At 40.9% G+C, this 17,321-nt stretch overlaps 1 protein-coding gene across 1 annotated transcript; it reads right to left on the bottom strand.

The window, feature by feature from the left end:
- Positions 1-453: 453 nt before the first annotated feature.
- LOC113016603 (N-acetyllactosaminide alpha-1,3-galactosyltransferase-like) lies at positions 454-11,925 on the bottom strand. Its single transcript, XM_080301887.1, has 6 exons — positions 11,906-11,925; positions 6,569-6,657; positions 5,742-5,807; positions 5,521-5,610; positions 2,918-3,055; positions 454-2,126 (listed from the first exon to the last, which is right to left on the bottom strand). The coding sequence occupies exons 2-6, from the start codon at positions 6,595-6,597 to the stop codon at positions 1,514-1,516; spliced, it is 936 nt and encodes a 311-aa protein (XP_080158013.1). The 5' UTR covers positions 6,598-6,657; positions 11,906-11,925; the 3' UTR covers positions 454-1,513.
- Between the last annotated feature and the right edge of the window lie 5,396 nt (positions 11,926-17,321).

Below are 17,321 nucleotides of genomic sequence, written 5' to 3'. Positions count from 1 at the left end.
TTCAAACAAAACATCAGTCCTCCTTTTTGTACCACTTTCCTTGGTGTACACACGAGGAGAATGGTACAAAAAGATTTCCATACTATTTATCTCTGGCTGAAGAAAATACAAGAAACTCATCAGTTTCTCTTCGCTATCTATTGCTAAGCTCAGTGAGTCACAGCTCTGTTGACCAAATCATTCCTTTAACCTTAACTAGAAATGACTTAATGAATGTCTTCACAAATAAAATTTTAGCCACTAGAGAAGCAAATATTTCTAACCATCTCACAGACACATCATTACATACAGTTATGGATTTTTATCGAGACTCTTCCTCTCCAACTGATCTTCAATAGTCACCTTCTCCAAAACACCAGCATGCTTATTATACCCCATTCTTTCATGACTGCTGCAAAATTACTTAAAAAGTAGTTTTTAAAAAAGAATTTAAAAACAATCCAAAAAAGGGAATATCCACAAAATTACCTTTAATTGCAGATAGAATGTCTTATTTAAGTAATTTACTGTTATCTGCAAAGGGTCTTAGTCCTCTTCTTCTTTTCACTTTTCCTTCATGTCATGGCCATCATCCAGTATTTTGTCAGTCCAACCATTTGATGTTGAGCACATCTCAGTGTTCTTTCTCTGCCTCACTTTATCTCTGTAGTAAGAGTTACTTTATTACAATTGTCACATTTATTCAACATAATTTCACTTCAGTGTGCATAATTTTAGCCTGATTTCTTATCATCTTCTTATCATCTTGATTAGAAATACATTGCTTTGTACTTCACATACAGTTTTCAATTCTGATTACTTCATTGTAACTTAGAATTTGCTTTCTCTCCTTATCACAATACACCCAAAAATTACTTCTTCTGATTGCCCATGCATAATAAAATCACTTCGTTTTTAAATTATTACCTCTTGATCATATTTTGATTAGAGTCATGATTTGATTAAAGCAAAAATAACTATCAGCAAAAGCACAAGCATAAATCTCTGTCACTGCACTCTTTGTTACATTACACCCATGAAAGTTGGATTTTAGGCCTTTTAATTCACTTCTGTCTGTCTTCTTGACACCATAAATATTCCACAAAAACCTACTGGTCAGAGGATATGCTTCTCTTTATGGTATTTTAAGATTTTAGTACATGAGCAGAATTTTCACCTTTGTTAGCCACCAAGCTATAATTAAAGTCTCCAGATTTAGTCACAACCTAAAATATTTACAAAATAATATATAATATTGCAACATAATTACAGAAAGGAACAACAGTCCTCCAAGCCTAAGCATTTAGATTTACCTAGCTGGATTAGATGAGTTTTCAGAAAAGGAAGACGAGCTATTCTACTAGCTCACTTGTCAAATAATCCAATAAAAATAAGTCTATATATACGTTTAACAAGCTAGCCCCTTGCTTATAAAATAATTCCAACTTTGATTTTCGATCTAGCCAGTACGAAGAAGTGTGTCATAATGTTTTGGTGCCCACACTAGGCGGGTGACAAGTATATCCTGCTTGTCTCAAATGCTCTGGTCCCAGCAGTACTCTGGAGACAGCAGCCTGCTTGGTTTATGAATCCAAAAGTACTTGTTTAGATGGCTCTCATCGTACCACAGAGCTTCCACATCATTTATTTCATCCTCCATGATAGCCAGATAACAGGCATCTACCAAATGCTTTACATTTTGCCACGTTCCTCCAAAGATAGCAGCATGGTAGTAGAAATCGCCAGTTTCCATGAAGGCTTTAGATTTGGGGTTTCTGTCGTAGGTAAACCGGGCTTTTGGTAATTTATAATAGTGGGCATGGAGCAAAGCCACAGAATCACCCAGTGCCTCAGACCCAAATCTCCCCTTAAACTCCTGATCCACATCAAAACAGAAGACATAATGAAATCTGTGACGGATCTCTGACTGTATAGCTTCTGATATTGTCCTCATTCGCATCATAGAAATGTCTTGCCACCTGGTGTGCTTTCCCACCTGGATAACCTTTATGTTTCTGTGAGAAGCAAGTGTGATGTTTGGTACTTTGTCTGGTAAGTCTGTAAACACATAATACGTCACTGGTAATCCCAACATAAAATGTTGTTCTGCTGAGATGAGGAAAGTCTTGAGGTAGGCATCCAGGTACCTTAATGAGAGACAGAGAAAAACAAATGATTTTTTTATTTGTAAATTATTGCAAAACAATACAAAAACCATCCTGTTTGTATATTTCTTCACTATCTTTGATGCACCAAAAGTAATTATTTCAATCTGAGCCAAGGTTCAATCGTCCACACCCAACAAACAGCAAGGCAAGCTGGTGTTTATTGGTTATGGGTCATAAAGGCCAACTACTCCAGATACTAATTACCAATTACATTTTTAAAAGCTAAAAAAAAAAATAGCAACAAAGAAGGCAACATGCAAGAAAGCAAGAAAAGACCTAGACATGACTATAATGCTAATAATAATAATAATAATAATAATAATAATAATAATAATAATATTAACCGTTGATGTCTGTGCGCAAATTTATTCAGGTTTAGATGTCTGGATTTCAAAACAGTTTGGTCAAATTTGGCCAAATTTCTTTGTATTTGAGCATGAATTGGAGCACATATTTGTGACTCCTCAAAAGTTACACAGAAATCCATGTACACATTTGTAAACATTTGTTTGTGCTTGTGGATCTTATCGTATGCATTTGCAACCCTTTTGCAGGGGTATAAGGCATATTTCCCCCCATAAACTAAAACTAGAGTCACCACCTCATGATTACTTATGTTGGCTAGTGAATTTACAGTTTAAATTCGCCATGTTGAACTGATTCAGCCATGTAGGCATGCCTACATTTCTTATTCATTCTATTCAATTCTATTAACTAGAAGGCACCACTGTATAATAGCCAAGGAATACAGTTTTTATGGAGGAACCGACCGTCCCACAGCAAACACAGTAAGGGCCACTGATGACTTTTCTCCTATGTGCTTTTGATCAAAAAGATTTGGATCAAACATTCCCTCCCAGATGATAGGAGCATTCCAAGATGTTGATGTCTGAACTGCTGGTCTGGCCCTGGATTAAAAGAACAAAACAAATTAAAACACAAAAAAATCTTACTTATGAATTAGGGCTGCCACAAACGATTATTTTGATAGTTGACTAGTCACCGATTATTTTTGCGATTAGTCAACTAATCAAATCCATTGGACGTAAAACGTACAGCTTATCGCACCAGCAGCATCTGCTCTTATATAACTATCATTAGCTTACAGCTTTAAGTGTTTAAGGTATGTCAGGGCTCTAGACTAACTTTTTGCCATGGGCGTACCAGCACAAAAGTTAGGCGCACACAAATTTTATAATAATTTATATAATATAATGTGTTTTTCTGGATACACTGTGCTTTTTCAGCATTCAAAGATTGATGACACCGTGTCAGAGCACTGGCTATGAATTTCAGAAGGATCAGGCCTTAACAGAAAAGTTAGCAATAGTTCTTTTCCTATTACAGCTACATCCACTTCTGTCGTGCCTAGGCTGCTCACTAGGGCTGGGTATCATCACTGATTTCTATAATCCATTTGATTCCGGTTTTCAAAGTCCCGATTCGATTCAACTTAGCCTCAGAGAGTCAGAAATATTATAATTCTGATCATTTATCAGTACTGACTTCTTCAGAATTGTGAACATCACAGCAGATGCCTTTGTGTGAAAGTAACTGAGAATAAAACACAGAAAAACATGAAGGAGATTTTCATGATGACATTGATCAAATGTGAAGCGCAGTTTGCTGCTTCTTTTGCTGCTGGCTCGGTGAATTTTGGTTGGAGAGAGACAAAACCTGCAGCTCAGAATCAGCGCAAAAAGACGTAAACACAGCATGGACCGGACGCATCAGGATCGCTAAGCTCCGACAGCGTGTCCGTCTGCGGGCCATCGGGTGAGAAAGCCGAGAAAGACAAAGCTGATTCTGATGCGTCAGGTCTGTGTTTACGTCTTTGTGTGGAGTCCGTGTACCTGCTCTCATTTGCTGTTTGGTTGTTGTTGAAATGGTTTTGTGAGCTTTAATCTGAGAATCTGGCATTTCTGGCAAAACACAGTTATGTTTAAAAGTCGATTCAGGATTTAATGAATTGATATCGCTTTATTCAAGCTACTCACCTCCCACTTCCACCTGCACTTTCAACTGGACCACGGCCAATCAGAGAGGTCCCGCCCCTGACTATCTCTGATTGGTTTAGTCCACGATAGGGGCAAAATGTGTGTCTGTTGTTGACCACAGGGAAGGTTGCAGATTTTTTTTTTTTTTTTTGCTACCCGAACAGTTGGTCGCACAGGTGCAACCAAATATTTTTTTTAGTCGCACCACTGAAAAATTTGGTCGCATTTGCGACCAAATTGGTCGCACTCTAGAGCCCTGTATGTGCTAACTAAAAATAAAGACGAGATGATAGTTTATTAAATTTTAATGAAATTTGCAGATTGTTTTGGTGAAGTTTAATAAACTCCTTGCTATCTAAAATATAACAGGAAACCGGAGTAAATTCTCGAGCATCTCACACTTCTGATAATCAGTTGTCTGCTCGAGGTTTATTCAGCTGTGTAAAAACTATAACTTTAATCTCAGCCAAACCGATTTACTCAGGAACAAATAAAATACAAAAAAAAAAAAAGCCAAACTATAACATTTTCAAGTTATCTAAGTGACTTATATATCATGTTTAACCTGAGTAGCGAAAGACGGCAGTGGGTTTGAAAATGATTAGCTGGGTGTCCGGTGTTCTCACGGGCTCTAGTGAGCCTTGCCCCCGGCTAGCTATCGAGCTAGTGGGTAACAGACGTCTCCGAAAACGTCGGAGCGCTTTTGAAAATATGTGCCGTCCTGATAAACTGAGCAGATATTTGAAGTTTACACAGCTACATTCTCGCCTAAAAATATGTTAAACTTTATTTTGTGACCCAGAAAGAATAATAAGAGTAATATTAAAACTAACTAGCTGCCGCCATTGTTGGAAACTAGGCTGGGCTGCGCTATGAATTCTGGGACACAGCTTCTTCTTCTTCGGGGTTTAACGGCAGCTGGCATCCTTGTACATGCAGTGCTGCCATCTTCTGTTTCAGTCCGTTATTACACTCTTAAATCCTACTACTTATTCCTGCGTCTTTTGGGATCTTGGGATCTAGTCGACTAATCGTGGCAGCCCTATTATGAATACTCCCAAGCAGGTTATTTTATTCTATAGTTAGTTTGTGTTTTATTGTGTAAATGCTTCTTTAATCATGTCGCTCTGGTTTTTCTTTCTTCTTTTTTTAACACACTTTCAAATTTGGTTACTGTCTGCTTGTCACAAGTGCTATTGTAACATTAACCTCCAAAAATATTTTATTTTAACTGTACTTTGATGCAGAAGTTTCCTAAATTGTGTGCACAAGCTACATGTGTTTATTCTACTAAAAACAACATCTTAAAAATCAAATACAAGTATGGGACATTATAATTACCAGACAATGGTGTCCAAATTTTGAATATCTCTTACCCAAAGTCAAATGTGTCATCCAAATTAATGCGCTGGCTTGGTTCTCGTTCAGGGTGCAATTTTATCATTAGGATAGTGTTCCTTAAATATCTGATACCGGAAAAATAAGCACAAATAAGCACCACAAGACATAACAACAAAATAAATTGTTTGAAAAGGTTGCTACATCATATAGATATTACGTATCAATATGTTTTTGAAAATAGTGCCTTAATACATACCTTGTATATAAGGAAGTAGAACAGAGGATGACCAACAGCAGACAGTAGAGGATTCCATCTTTTTTACTTAGAGAAATTAATAAAAAATAATAATATTAAAAATAATACTAAATAAATCAAATAAAGTTTGGGCCTCACTTCATTGTTTTTCCTTTGACAGGTATACCAATATTTAGCATCAATTAACAGATAAATGTCTTTACATAGGTAATTCATGAAGATTGCTAAAGCCCGAGTCATGCAGGCTTACAATGCTGTTGGTGAACATTTTGGGAACCATCAATCAATGGGGAAAAATGTGTATTCCGCTATTGCTTGCAATGCTAAAAGCCACTGTAGTGAAACTAGTCAAAAAGCTGTATATGGTACTGCACTGAAAACCTCCTTGCAATTGATTAGGTCACTAGTGGGCTAGTAGGTAGTAATAATAATGTCTGGCTCCAAAACACTGACATGGTGGCAGCCAAAATGTTTTCCAGAAAGTCTAAAATCAATTGAGGACATTATGGTTATTTTTATGTTTTTTATACCTACAGATAAAACAACAAGGTAAGGAAAACAATAAGTTAGAAAGATTTCTGGAAATGCTCTCTCCTTCACTTGATACAAGTTTGTATAAAATAGAATCAGGCAAAGTGAAATCAATCCTCCTCTGATTACAATGGAAGAGTCTCGTTTGTTGTCAACTCACAATTCAAAATCCAGTTTCTGTAATAATAATGCCCCCCCCCCCCCCACCCCCACCCCCACACACACACAGACACACACACACAGACACACACACACATTCCTACCAACAGCACCACCATCTTGGCCCACGCTCCTACCTCATTGTTAGGGAAAACAGCCCTGTCATTTTCTTCTTAAGCGGCGTTCTGATGGAGGAGAAAGGGATGGCTGGTTGACAGAATTAGACCTTATTGAAAAGAAAAAAAATAGTGAGCCCAACCTTGGGATAAATAAAGTAAAGTAATAAAGTATCTTATTTCATGTAAGATATTTTCATTATCTTACATTCATTTCCTGCATAACCTGCCATATCCATAAATTATAAACTGCTCAAAACTGTTTTAGACCAACAAAGTCTATTGCTCATTTTTACAATTAAGATCAATTGATGTAAATCCGTGAATGTGAAAGCTTGATTCATTTTATCCAAAGTCTAAGCTACATCTGCAACTCCTCCTATACTATCCTATACTTTGACCCAAACATCAAAATGATCTAGTGGCATCTAGGATTATGTCTGTGAAGGTTCTCAATCATCCAGGTCATCGTAGTCAAAGGAGCTTGCAAAGAAAAGCGTCTGGACTTCTTTAAGTTACTTGAAGACGTTTCACCTCTCATCCGAGAAGCTTCTTCAGTTCTAAGGTCAAATGGTGGAGAGTCCCAGATATAAACCTAGTGGGAGTATCCCCCCACAGAGGGACAAAAGGACCCCTGATGATCCTCTAATCGCCTGAGCCAAGGTGGGAAACTGGGTGTGGGTCCCAATCAGCCAGAGTTTCGGGTGTGTTCATTGTGAAACCTGGCCCCACCTTATCATGCGAATTCCTGAGGTCAGATGGCCCAGGATGTGAGTGGGCGTTAAGGCGTCTGGGAAGGGATCTCAAAACTGGATTATAGATGGCAGAGAGTTGGTGTCGTAAACCCCCGCCTCTGTTCAAAGATGGTCGCTCACAGTGGACATAGATGGCTTCTTTCACTCCTCTTTCAAACCATCTGTCCTCTCTGTCCAAAATGTGAACATTGGCATCCTCGAAAGAGTGTCCTTTATCCTTAAGATGCAGATGGACTGCTGAGTCTTGTCCTGTGGAGGTGGCTCTTCTGTGTTGTGCCATGCACTTGTGAAGTGGCTGTTTGGTCTCTCCAATGTAGAGGTCTGGGCATTCCTCGCTGCACTGTACAGCATACAGCACATTGTTAAGTTTGTGTTTTGGCGTTTTGTCTTTCGGGTGAACCAGTTTTTGTCTGAGCGTGTTGCTGGGTCTGAAATGCACCGGGATGTCATGCTTGGAGAAAACTCTCCTGAGTTTTTCTGATACACCGGCTACATAGGGGATGACAATGTTGTTGCGTCTGTCCTTCTTATCCTCCTTCGCTGGTGTCTGGTCTTCTTTTCTGTGCCTCTTTGCTGACTTTAAGAACGTCCATTTAGGATAGCCACACGTTTTGAGTGCTTCCTTTACATGTGTGTGTTCCTTCTTTTTTCCTTCAGGCTTAGAGGGAACATGTTCTGCCCGGTGGTGTAGGGTCCTAATTACTCCAAGTTTGTGTTCCAGAGGGTGATGGGAGTCAAAAAGGAGGTACTGGTCCGTGTGTGGGGGCTTCCGGTAAATTTCGATGTTAAGTTTGCCGTTCTCTTCAATGTGCACGGCGCAGTCCAGGAAAGGCAACCAGTTGTCCTTTGTGTCTTCCCTGGTGAACTTGATGTTTTTATCCACAGCGTTAATGTGCGCAGTGAAGGATTCCACTTCTTGTGTCTTGATTTTGACCCAGGTGTCGTCCACATATCTGTACCAGTGGCTGGGTACTCTTCCTTTGAAAGAGCCAAGAGCCTTCCTTTCCACTTCCTCCATGTAAAGGTTGGCTACAATAGGTGACACGGGGGAGCCCATGGCACAGCCATGTTTTTGTCTGTAAAAGCCTTCGTTGTACTTCAAATATGTAGTGGTGAGGCAGAGGTCTAACAGTGTGCAGATCTGATCGGGTGTGAAGTTGGTCCTGTCCTCCAAGGAGCTGATTGGGTCCCACACCCAATTTCACACCTTGGCTCAGGCGATTAGAGGATCATCAGGGGGTCCTTTTGTCCCTCTGTGGGGGGTCACTCCCACTAGGTTTATATCTGGGACTCTCCACCATTTGACCTTAGAACTGAAGAAGCTTCTCGGATGAGAGGTGAAACGTCTTCAAGCAACTTAAAGAAGTCCAGACGCTTTTCTTTGCAAGCTCCTTTGACTACGATGACCTGGATGACTGAGAACCTTCACAGACACTCTTTAGCTATACCTACTCTAGAAAACAACTGCAGGAGACAATTGGCAACCTGTCTCGCTTTCATTGATCTTAGGGGGAAAGCCTCAGGATAACGAGTGGCATAATCACAAATGACCAAGATGTAATGATTACCGTATTTTCACGACCATAAGACGCACTGTGCTAAAAGGCGCAGTCTCAGTTATGTGTGCCATTACTGTATTTAACACACACATAAGGCGCACTGGATCATAGGGCGCATACAAGTACCGTATGCGTATTTAAAAATAAAGCGGGAGCAAACCTGAGTTCGGTACCTTACTCACATTTCTATTACCGGTAATCGTCATCATCAACAACACACAAGCATACAAGTGTGCGTATTTAAAAATAAAGCAGGAGCAAAACGAAGTTTGGTACTCACATTTTTATCATCAATCAAACCCATGGAAGTCCTCATCCTCTGTGTCTGAATTGAACAGCTGCGCTAAATCTCCATCAAACATGCCAGGTTCACTTTCTTCACTGTCAGAGTCACTTTCCGTGCCGTGCGGCTCCTCGGAAATGATGCCGGCTTTTGCGAAAGCTCGAACAACAGTGCCAGCAGACATGTTAGCCCAAGCATCTACAATCCATTGGCAAATTGTGGCGTAACTCGCCCGGCGCTGCCTTCCACTCTTGGTGAAACTGTGGTGTCCATCACTCCCAGGCCGCTCGCAGCCTTACTTTGAACGGGCGGTTCACACCGATGTCCAGCGGTTGGAGTTCCTTTGTCAGGCCTCCCGGAATGACAACAAGCTCACAGTTCATTTGTTTCACTACTTTTTTCACATCGGCTGTGAGATGGGCACGCATAGAGTCACAGATTAAGAGCGATGGTGATGCGTGGAAAAAACCACCTGGTCTCCTTACATACACCTCCCTCAGCCACTCTTTCATCATTTCCTCATCCATCCAGCCCTTTTCATTTGCCTTAATGATGATTCCTGCTGGAAACTTCTCTTTAGGCAAAGTCTTTCTCTTAAAAATCACCATAGGCGGCAGTTTCTGTCCATTAGCATGGCAGCCAAGCACAACAGTGAAAGAAGACTTTTCGTGCCCCGTTGTGCGTATCGCTACCGTGCTGGTCCCCTTCTTCTCCACAGTGTGACTCACCGGGATGTCAAAAGTGAGCGGGACCTCGTCCATGTTTGTGATGTGGCTGGGCTGGATGTGTTTGCTGCAGTAGGAGCGGAAGATGGCCAGCTTTTCCTTATAATCCGCTGGAAGTTGCTGCGCTACCGTAGTCCTGTTCCGGATGGAAAAATGGCATCGTTTCATAAAACGAAAGCACCAAGACGGACCTCCTCGGAAATGTTCAATGTTCATCTCTTCAGCAAGTGAAACTGCTTTTAGCCGAATGGTGACCGTCGAAACGCTTCTCCCGCTCGTTCTTTGCTCGATGATCCACCGCTCGAGTCTTTCCTCCAACTCGGGCCACCTCGCCTTATGTCCGCGGAAACTCAGCTGCGTTTTCTTGACCTGCCGGAGCTCGTTTTCTAGCTTCCTCCATTTGCGAACCATCGATTCGTTAATCTTAAATTCTCTCGCCGCTGCTCGATTTCCATGTTCCTCCGCATAGCTGATGGCCTTCAGTTTAAACTGTGCTTCATAAGCGTGTCTCTTTGCCATTTTCAGGGTTGTTAAAACAACGATGTTCCACATAATGCACATACCTGTCCTTTTAGACAGGTATTTGCGATTGTCCGGTATATACGATCAACGCCCACACTTCACCCTTTAGTGTTCTCATGGTGTTCTCTACTACGTCCTCCTTACAACACACAGGGCACACTGCGCTATAGGGCGCGCCGTACTTTTTGAAGAAAATCTAAGGCTTTTAAGTGCGCCTTATGGTCGTGACAATACGGTACCTGATGAGCTTCTTTCAAGGGGCCCCACTACATCCATTCCTATTCTTTCGAAAGGTGTATCTATGACAGGCAATGGCTGAAGATGGGCACGGGCCACTCCTTTATTTAGGGTGAGCTGACATATCTGACACGACTTACAAAACTGCTGTAGTTGAGTGTACATGCCAGGCCAGACAAAATGGCTTGCAATCCTATGTAGAGATTTCTGAAAACCAAGATGGCCTGCCCAAGGTACAGAATGACCAAGTTCCATGACTTTGTTTCTTAGTGCCTGTGGTAATGCTATGGCTTCAGTCTTGCCTTTACACTCATAAAGGACACCATTTCTCAACACATAGGTTGCATCTGCCAACACATCTACTGTCCCTCGCACCTGTCCATCAACCTTATCAAACCAGGATTTTAATGATGGATCTGCCCGTTGAAGTGAAGAGATATCTGGTGGGATATCAAGTTCCAGAGGGAGGTTGGGGCTCTGGTCTACACCCTCTAACCTGGATGAACCCCTAAATTTTTCTCTTCGTCTTTGCGCTCGAGATTTAGCTGGTTTTGCTGGGCTTACTTCTAATTCTTCATCATAGAAAGGTAGCTCTTTTAACGGGTCATTTGCACTCTGAGCTCTTGTGGTGATCAAACTGGGGATTGCACTTTCTGGCTGTGCCTGCAGAATAATGTCTTGCTTCTGTATGTTGTGGTCCTGATCTACATGAACTGTATGCAAATGTCCCGGAACTTCATTAGACACCAAATCTAGCAGTGTAGGTATATCTAATCCCAATATCACTGCATATGCTAGTCTGGGTGCTAAAGCCACTGGCAGGAGAAATGTCTGGCCACCTACAGTCAAATACACCTCAGCCATGGGATAATCCTTCTCATCACCATGTACACAGCTTATTTTAGTCCTTGTGTCACTCCATAGCTCTCTTGGTACTAAACTAGCCAAAACCACTGACTGAAAGCTCCCTGTATCTAAGAGTGCTTCTTCACGCTGACCATTAACAAGTACAGGTGTTGTTCTCACTGCTTCATGATCAGGACCTGGCAATGTGGGTCTGGGGGCTGAGCACAAAAGGGATGGCCTACTTTGTGTTGTTGCTGGGCAGGTATACTGAGTGTGGCCTATCTGGTTACAGTGATAACATCTAACATCTGATTTTGAACCTGAATGTGACTTTTTAGTGTTGTTACTTTTACCAGAAACAAAATGTCTGCTTCCAGGATAACTTCTACTCTGGCCTATACCACCACTCCTTACACCCCAATCAGACTTACTTTGTCCAGTCATGAAGCTGTCCCGGCCAAAGGTGGTTCCTCTCGATCCTGTTCTGGCAGAGATGAAGATTTCCGCCAGCTGTGAAGCCTCCTCTGCAGATTTGGGGGCACGTTCCCTGATCCACACCTCCAGATCTGGGTGGACCATCCTCAGAAATTGCTCCAAGATCATCAGTTCAGATGATTGAGCCGCTTTCACTCTTTTGCTCCACATCCTGCAAGAAGCAACCAGGACAGGTGAGTACCTTTACAAGTTCTCATTTCACATATGTTTAGGTTATTGATAAATGATTAACTGCAAACAGCTCTAACTTTGGCTCTTCTCCGACACAGGTAGGATGGCCAGTCCCACTGTCTCTTTTCTGTTACAAGCTGTCAATTTAATCGTATGTCAAATAACCTAATAAAAGACTCCATAAGAACTAATGTGTTTTCTTTATTACCATATTTTAAATTCCCAATCCAACAATTTATTATTAACAATACCAACCAGGTAATGGAACCCCTGGTCTCCATTACACAGACATATAGACTCGATAAACACACATGACAGTATTGATTCCAGGCAAAAGGCCTCAAATTAATTTCGCGTTTAACTGAACTTGAGCTGGCCCTGTAACAAGTGAAAGAAAAGAGGAACTGAGTAGGAGTTTCTTGCTTTAAAGAAGGACCAAAGGAAGGAAAGCATATATTTTGGTTAAGTCTGATAAACTAGAATTAGGAGGTATTGTTACATTAAAAGGAACAAAATGAAATAAAAAGGCTATATCAAAAACAGGTTATAACATAGGAAATGTGAGGTTAAAATGAAGTTAGTGTTAACACACAGGAGTTGTTTCAAGGCAGCGTTTAGCTATGATAAAATGTATGCATGAGTAATTGCTTATATGCTTAAACTTAATTGATTAAAATGGTTGTTTTCTCTTGGAGCTTTTAGTAGAATAGGCGCTTATAATGATTTTCTTGTTAAAAAGGTGACTTTAGGTCAGAGTGAAGGCACTGGCAGCAGCGACAGTTTGTGTACAGGATGTTGATGATCAGATAAGGGAAAATAGAGTGAGCAACCGGACGTGAAAGCAGCGTGTTAAGAGTTTTAAAATGATGAGTAATGTTGAGGAATATACATAAATACAAGTCAATAAGTAAAGAACATAATTAGGATCATGCTTTTGATTAAAGAGTCCCAAACATGTTAAGTTAGGGAGGTGCAGGAAAAGGTGTTTTGTTTGCTTTGCAGAAGATCTCGGCGACCAGAAGGGGGGTGAGGATCCTGGAGGCCCGAGGCCTGATGGACCACAAGAGAGGGACTGAGAGAAACCTAATGTTATGCATGGATGCCATGGATGGACATGGAAGCAGCTGAGTGGGCCGAGGAGTGACCCAACACAATGTATTGCGACCTCTGGAGTTCCAGAGGTCGAGAGAGGGAGTATAGAGAGTGGAGAGATATTTTGCTGCTATTGTTAATACTCATCATCAGCACTGATAGTGCATTCAGATGTTTAAACATATTGGCACCCGATTAGCCTTTATTACAGGTGCAGTGATAACCACTTTAAACTGTTGAGTTGAATCTATAATCTTAAATGCTTTTGAATGCTTGTTATAATCTTAAGTGTGTATGTGCTGATTCTGTTGATTTTGAGTACACTCTGTACAGAGTCAGAGTGACAGGAAACTGCAGGTTTGCAGAGCGTGCGTTTGCAGAAGTGAAACCGAAAGCAGGGTCTAAGTGCAGATTATTCTGAGGAGCTGGTTAGACGAGGCTATGTGAATAACTAGGTTATTCAAATCGTCTGTTATACTTTTATATTATTTTATTAAGCTTTTAGCAGAAGTTCTTGATTATAACATTTATTCAACATAGTACATATAGTTTCGGTTAGGTTGTTACACATAAGGATGAGCCTCTGTTCTGGTGAAAGGTCAGAAGTGCAACGGGTGAATTGAGAGAGCATGTAAGGTCGACACACACACACACACACACATACACACACACACACACACACACACACACACACACACACACACACACACACACACACACTAGTTAGACTCATTTATAGGTGAGAGGTTTGTCATATTTGTCTCTGCAAAAGGGGAACAGTTTCTTGCAAAAGAGGAACAGTGTCTTGCAGGATGTAGGGCTCGTGTTCCAGACGAGACAGAGATAATGTTCTTTTAAACTGTGTTAAAAGTCATTGTGGTTTTGATTTGACGTATGCATATATTCTGTCTGTGACGTATGAAGGGGCGTCATTAATTCAAACCCTGATGGTATAAAATATCTGTTTATGCTTGGATTAAGTCGAAGATCAATTTCTGTCTGCGGACAGGCACTGGTCTTCCCACGCGTGTATTCATTAAAATCAATTTGACCAAGCTCTTGTTGGACCATGGTTGTTTGTACTCTCCTTCCTCAATATTTGAACCTTAACAGGTTGGAGAGCCAAAAGAGGATATTCCCCTTCATGGGCCTCCCACCAGATCAAAGGATCCTCAGAAAGTGGAACAGGTTCAATTTCCCTGTGTTGATTCACTTCTTCCTTTGCCTTTTGAGTTGGTGTGTTTTCTGTGGCGAAATATTAATGCAGAGTCCCTTGACCTATTAAGTGGAGGGGCATAATCCACTTCAACATGACCAAGAGAGATGTCAGGGGCAGTTTCCTCATATCTGTCACCATCAGACTCTTGCTGTAGAAAAATGAAAACTTTATTGATAAAGAAATTCTATTTATATTCAAACTTGCGTAGTACACTGCATTACTGCGTTACTACTGCGTTAATTTTACAGCAAAAAAAACACTTAACAAGTACCGAGTACGCTATCAAGGAATGGGAAATTCACAGACAAACTGCGGATTCTTCCACTGACCGCTGCGGCACACCTGCACCATGGCAAACATCCGCCTGCTATACACACTCTAAGAAATAAAACGTTGGATTTAATTGACAAAGTTAAGGCAATCTTTTCCACAAAACCTGGTCAATTAAACAAATCAATATGGTTGTTATCTGCAATTTCAATGGTGATGTATATCAGAAGTGAAATTGTTCTATAAAAGCAACAGCTTTCCTTTCGTTGTTACTATTTAACACCATTAATTAGAATTTAAACACTTCGTTCATTTTATTAACTGTATTGCTTTAGGTTCAATTGACAATATTAATTTGAATTTAATGGCACCATTTAGATTGCGTTTTGGACCTAATTAATTTGATTAATTATGATTTAATTAATAGTTTCATCTATATGCTAAATGTTTAGGTATCAACAAAACAAGTCTAGAAAGGTTCCCGAGTTGTCATCTATACATTGTAATTAGGTGTTTGGACCTTTCAGAGGTCTTCAGCAAAGGTCTAACACTTAACTACAGAGTACAGGGCCCTGTTTCAGGAAGCCGGTTTAGAAAACTCAGAGTGAAAAACGATACGCAGGGTTGAGTAATCCCGAACTGTCCAACTCGGAATATTCGGTTTCAGAAAGGCTGATAACAATTAGTTCAATCAACGCGGAGTTGCTTTAACCCCAAGTGAAGCGCGCGGACGAGGATACATAAAGCCCTGATAAGCGGAGCACAGAGTAAGCGAGTCACCATGGAGACGGAGGGAAAGAAGGCGCGGTCAATGTATTTTACAGCGCTTGAGGCCGAAATTCTGATGGCAGCATATGCCGATAACATGCAAATTTTGCAGAAAAAAAGTAACACAGCCTCAGGTGCCAAAGGAAGGGAGCATGCATGGCAAAACATAGCCGACAGAGTCAATGCGTGAGTGTTAATTTAAACATTGATCGAGGGATTTCCACCCATTTAACACGTTATTTTATCATATGTTATTTTATTTGTTATTTTATACATTTTATTTTGTGATGTGATGTGAGCGCAGGTGCAACCCAACAGGCCCCAAACGTGCCTGGCAGCAAGTAAAAATGAAATATAAAAATATAGTCCAAACAGGTAAGGTGTAATTGTATTATGAGCCATAGTGCTTGGTCTGTTTGTCCCATGTAAATCAATTGCAGTTAGAGGCTACATTAATTTTCTTTCTGTAAGCACTTATTGAAATTATCTGAGCACATTACAAGTACATATTTGCTTACTCTGTATGCTCAAATGTGGCCCGTTATAGCCAACAGAAAAAAAGCGGAGGCCCGAAAAACAGGTGGGGGTCCTCCACCACCACCACTCACAGAGGCTGAGCAGTTGGCCCTCAGCCAAAACAGTGGGCGCCCTGTGGCCGAAGGCATCTCTGCGGGGACATCCTCTGAGGCAATAACCCCGCAAGACACAAGTGCCTACATAAGGGGTAAATCCAAAATAATACATGATGTGCATACATCCTTTCTTCACAGTCACCTTTGCAGTGCTACTCATTCATTTGATAAACTCTTTACCATAATGGATTATTTTGTAGTGAAGTTATTTTCCTACTGATTTTGCCTTCCCTCAGTCTTGGTTGTCTTTGAGAGCATAATGACAATGAAGTGTAAGGTGAGTGCTATATGTTTGTTAATTGCCATTTGGTCCCTTGTAAGTTATAAGTGACCTGTATAAACCTCATATTCTATCAGTTGATGGTGGTGGTGTACTGCATCTGGTGCAGCCTCCTGTTGAGCCAGACCAACATGCAGTTGTGAGTAATACTCCACAGATTATATGAGTTTACAGTAGAACAGCAATGTTGTTTATTTCTTTACTGCAGGAAAATAATGAAGAAACATTGACAGCTGTTACAGAGGAGGAAGCAACAGAGACACTTTATGAGGTTTACATCTTTTAATACTTTGTGTACAGGAAATACAGGCGACCAATAAAGCCAGTTGAACAAAAAACCTGTTTATTCTTCTTTCAACATGTTGAGGTGATGGGTCAAAGGAAATGATTGTGACATATGGTGTCTCTGACTGCACTTCCATCTTGTATGTCCGTGGGAGGGTCAGGATGTTCATGGTTTGGATCACTGCTGATGTTTGGTTCAGAAGGACAGTGTTCTCCTCTAATTGTGGCAATGTTGTGAAGAATCACACATGCCACAATAATGTCACATGCCCTTTCTGGGGTGACCCTGAGTCTTTGCAGGCACTGGAACCGGGCCTTAAGCATTCCGATAGTCATTTCAATTCTGGCTCTTGTCCTGCAATTAGCCAGATTATATCGCTGCTGTGGGCCCGGGTCAGGGTAAGGGGTAAGCAAATAGGGTAAACATGGATACCCCCTATCACCAAGCAAGTAGCCAGTGAACTCTCCTAAGACAGAAGGATACACTTCAGTTCAAATGTCCCTGAAGCAATTGGTCTTTATATATTTTAAAGTATTTTCAACTCACCATGTCCAAATTTTGTGTACATTCACGGAATATTTGTGAGTCATGGACAGAGCCTGGCCACTTGGCTTCCACATTTGTGATAATGTTG

Source organism: Astatotilapia calliptera, chromosome 1 (assembly GCF_964374335.1).
Source record: "Astatotilapia calliptera chromosome 1, fAstCal68.1, whole genome shotgun sequence".
Classification (NCBI taxonomy): Eukaryota; Metazoa; Chordata; class Actinopteri; order Cichliformes; family Cichlidae; genus Astatotilapia; species Astatotilapia calliptera.
The sequence above is the reverse complement of the archived record's forward strand: the minus strand, read 5'-3'. Positions and strand labels throughout refer to the sequence as shown.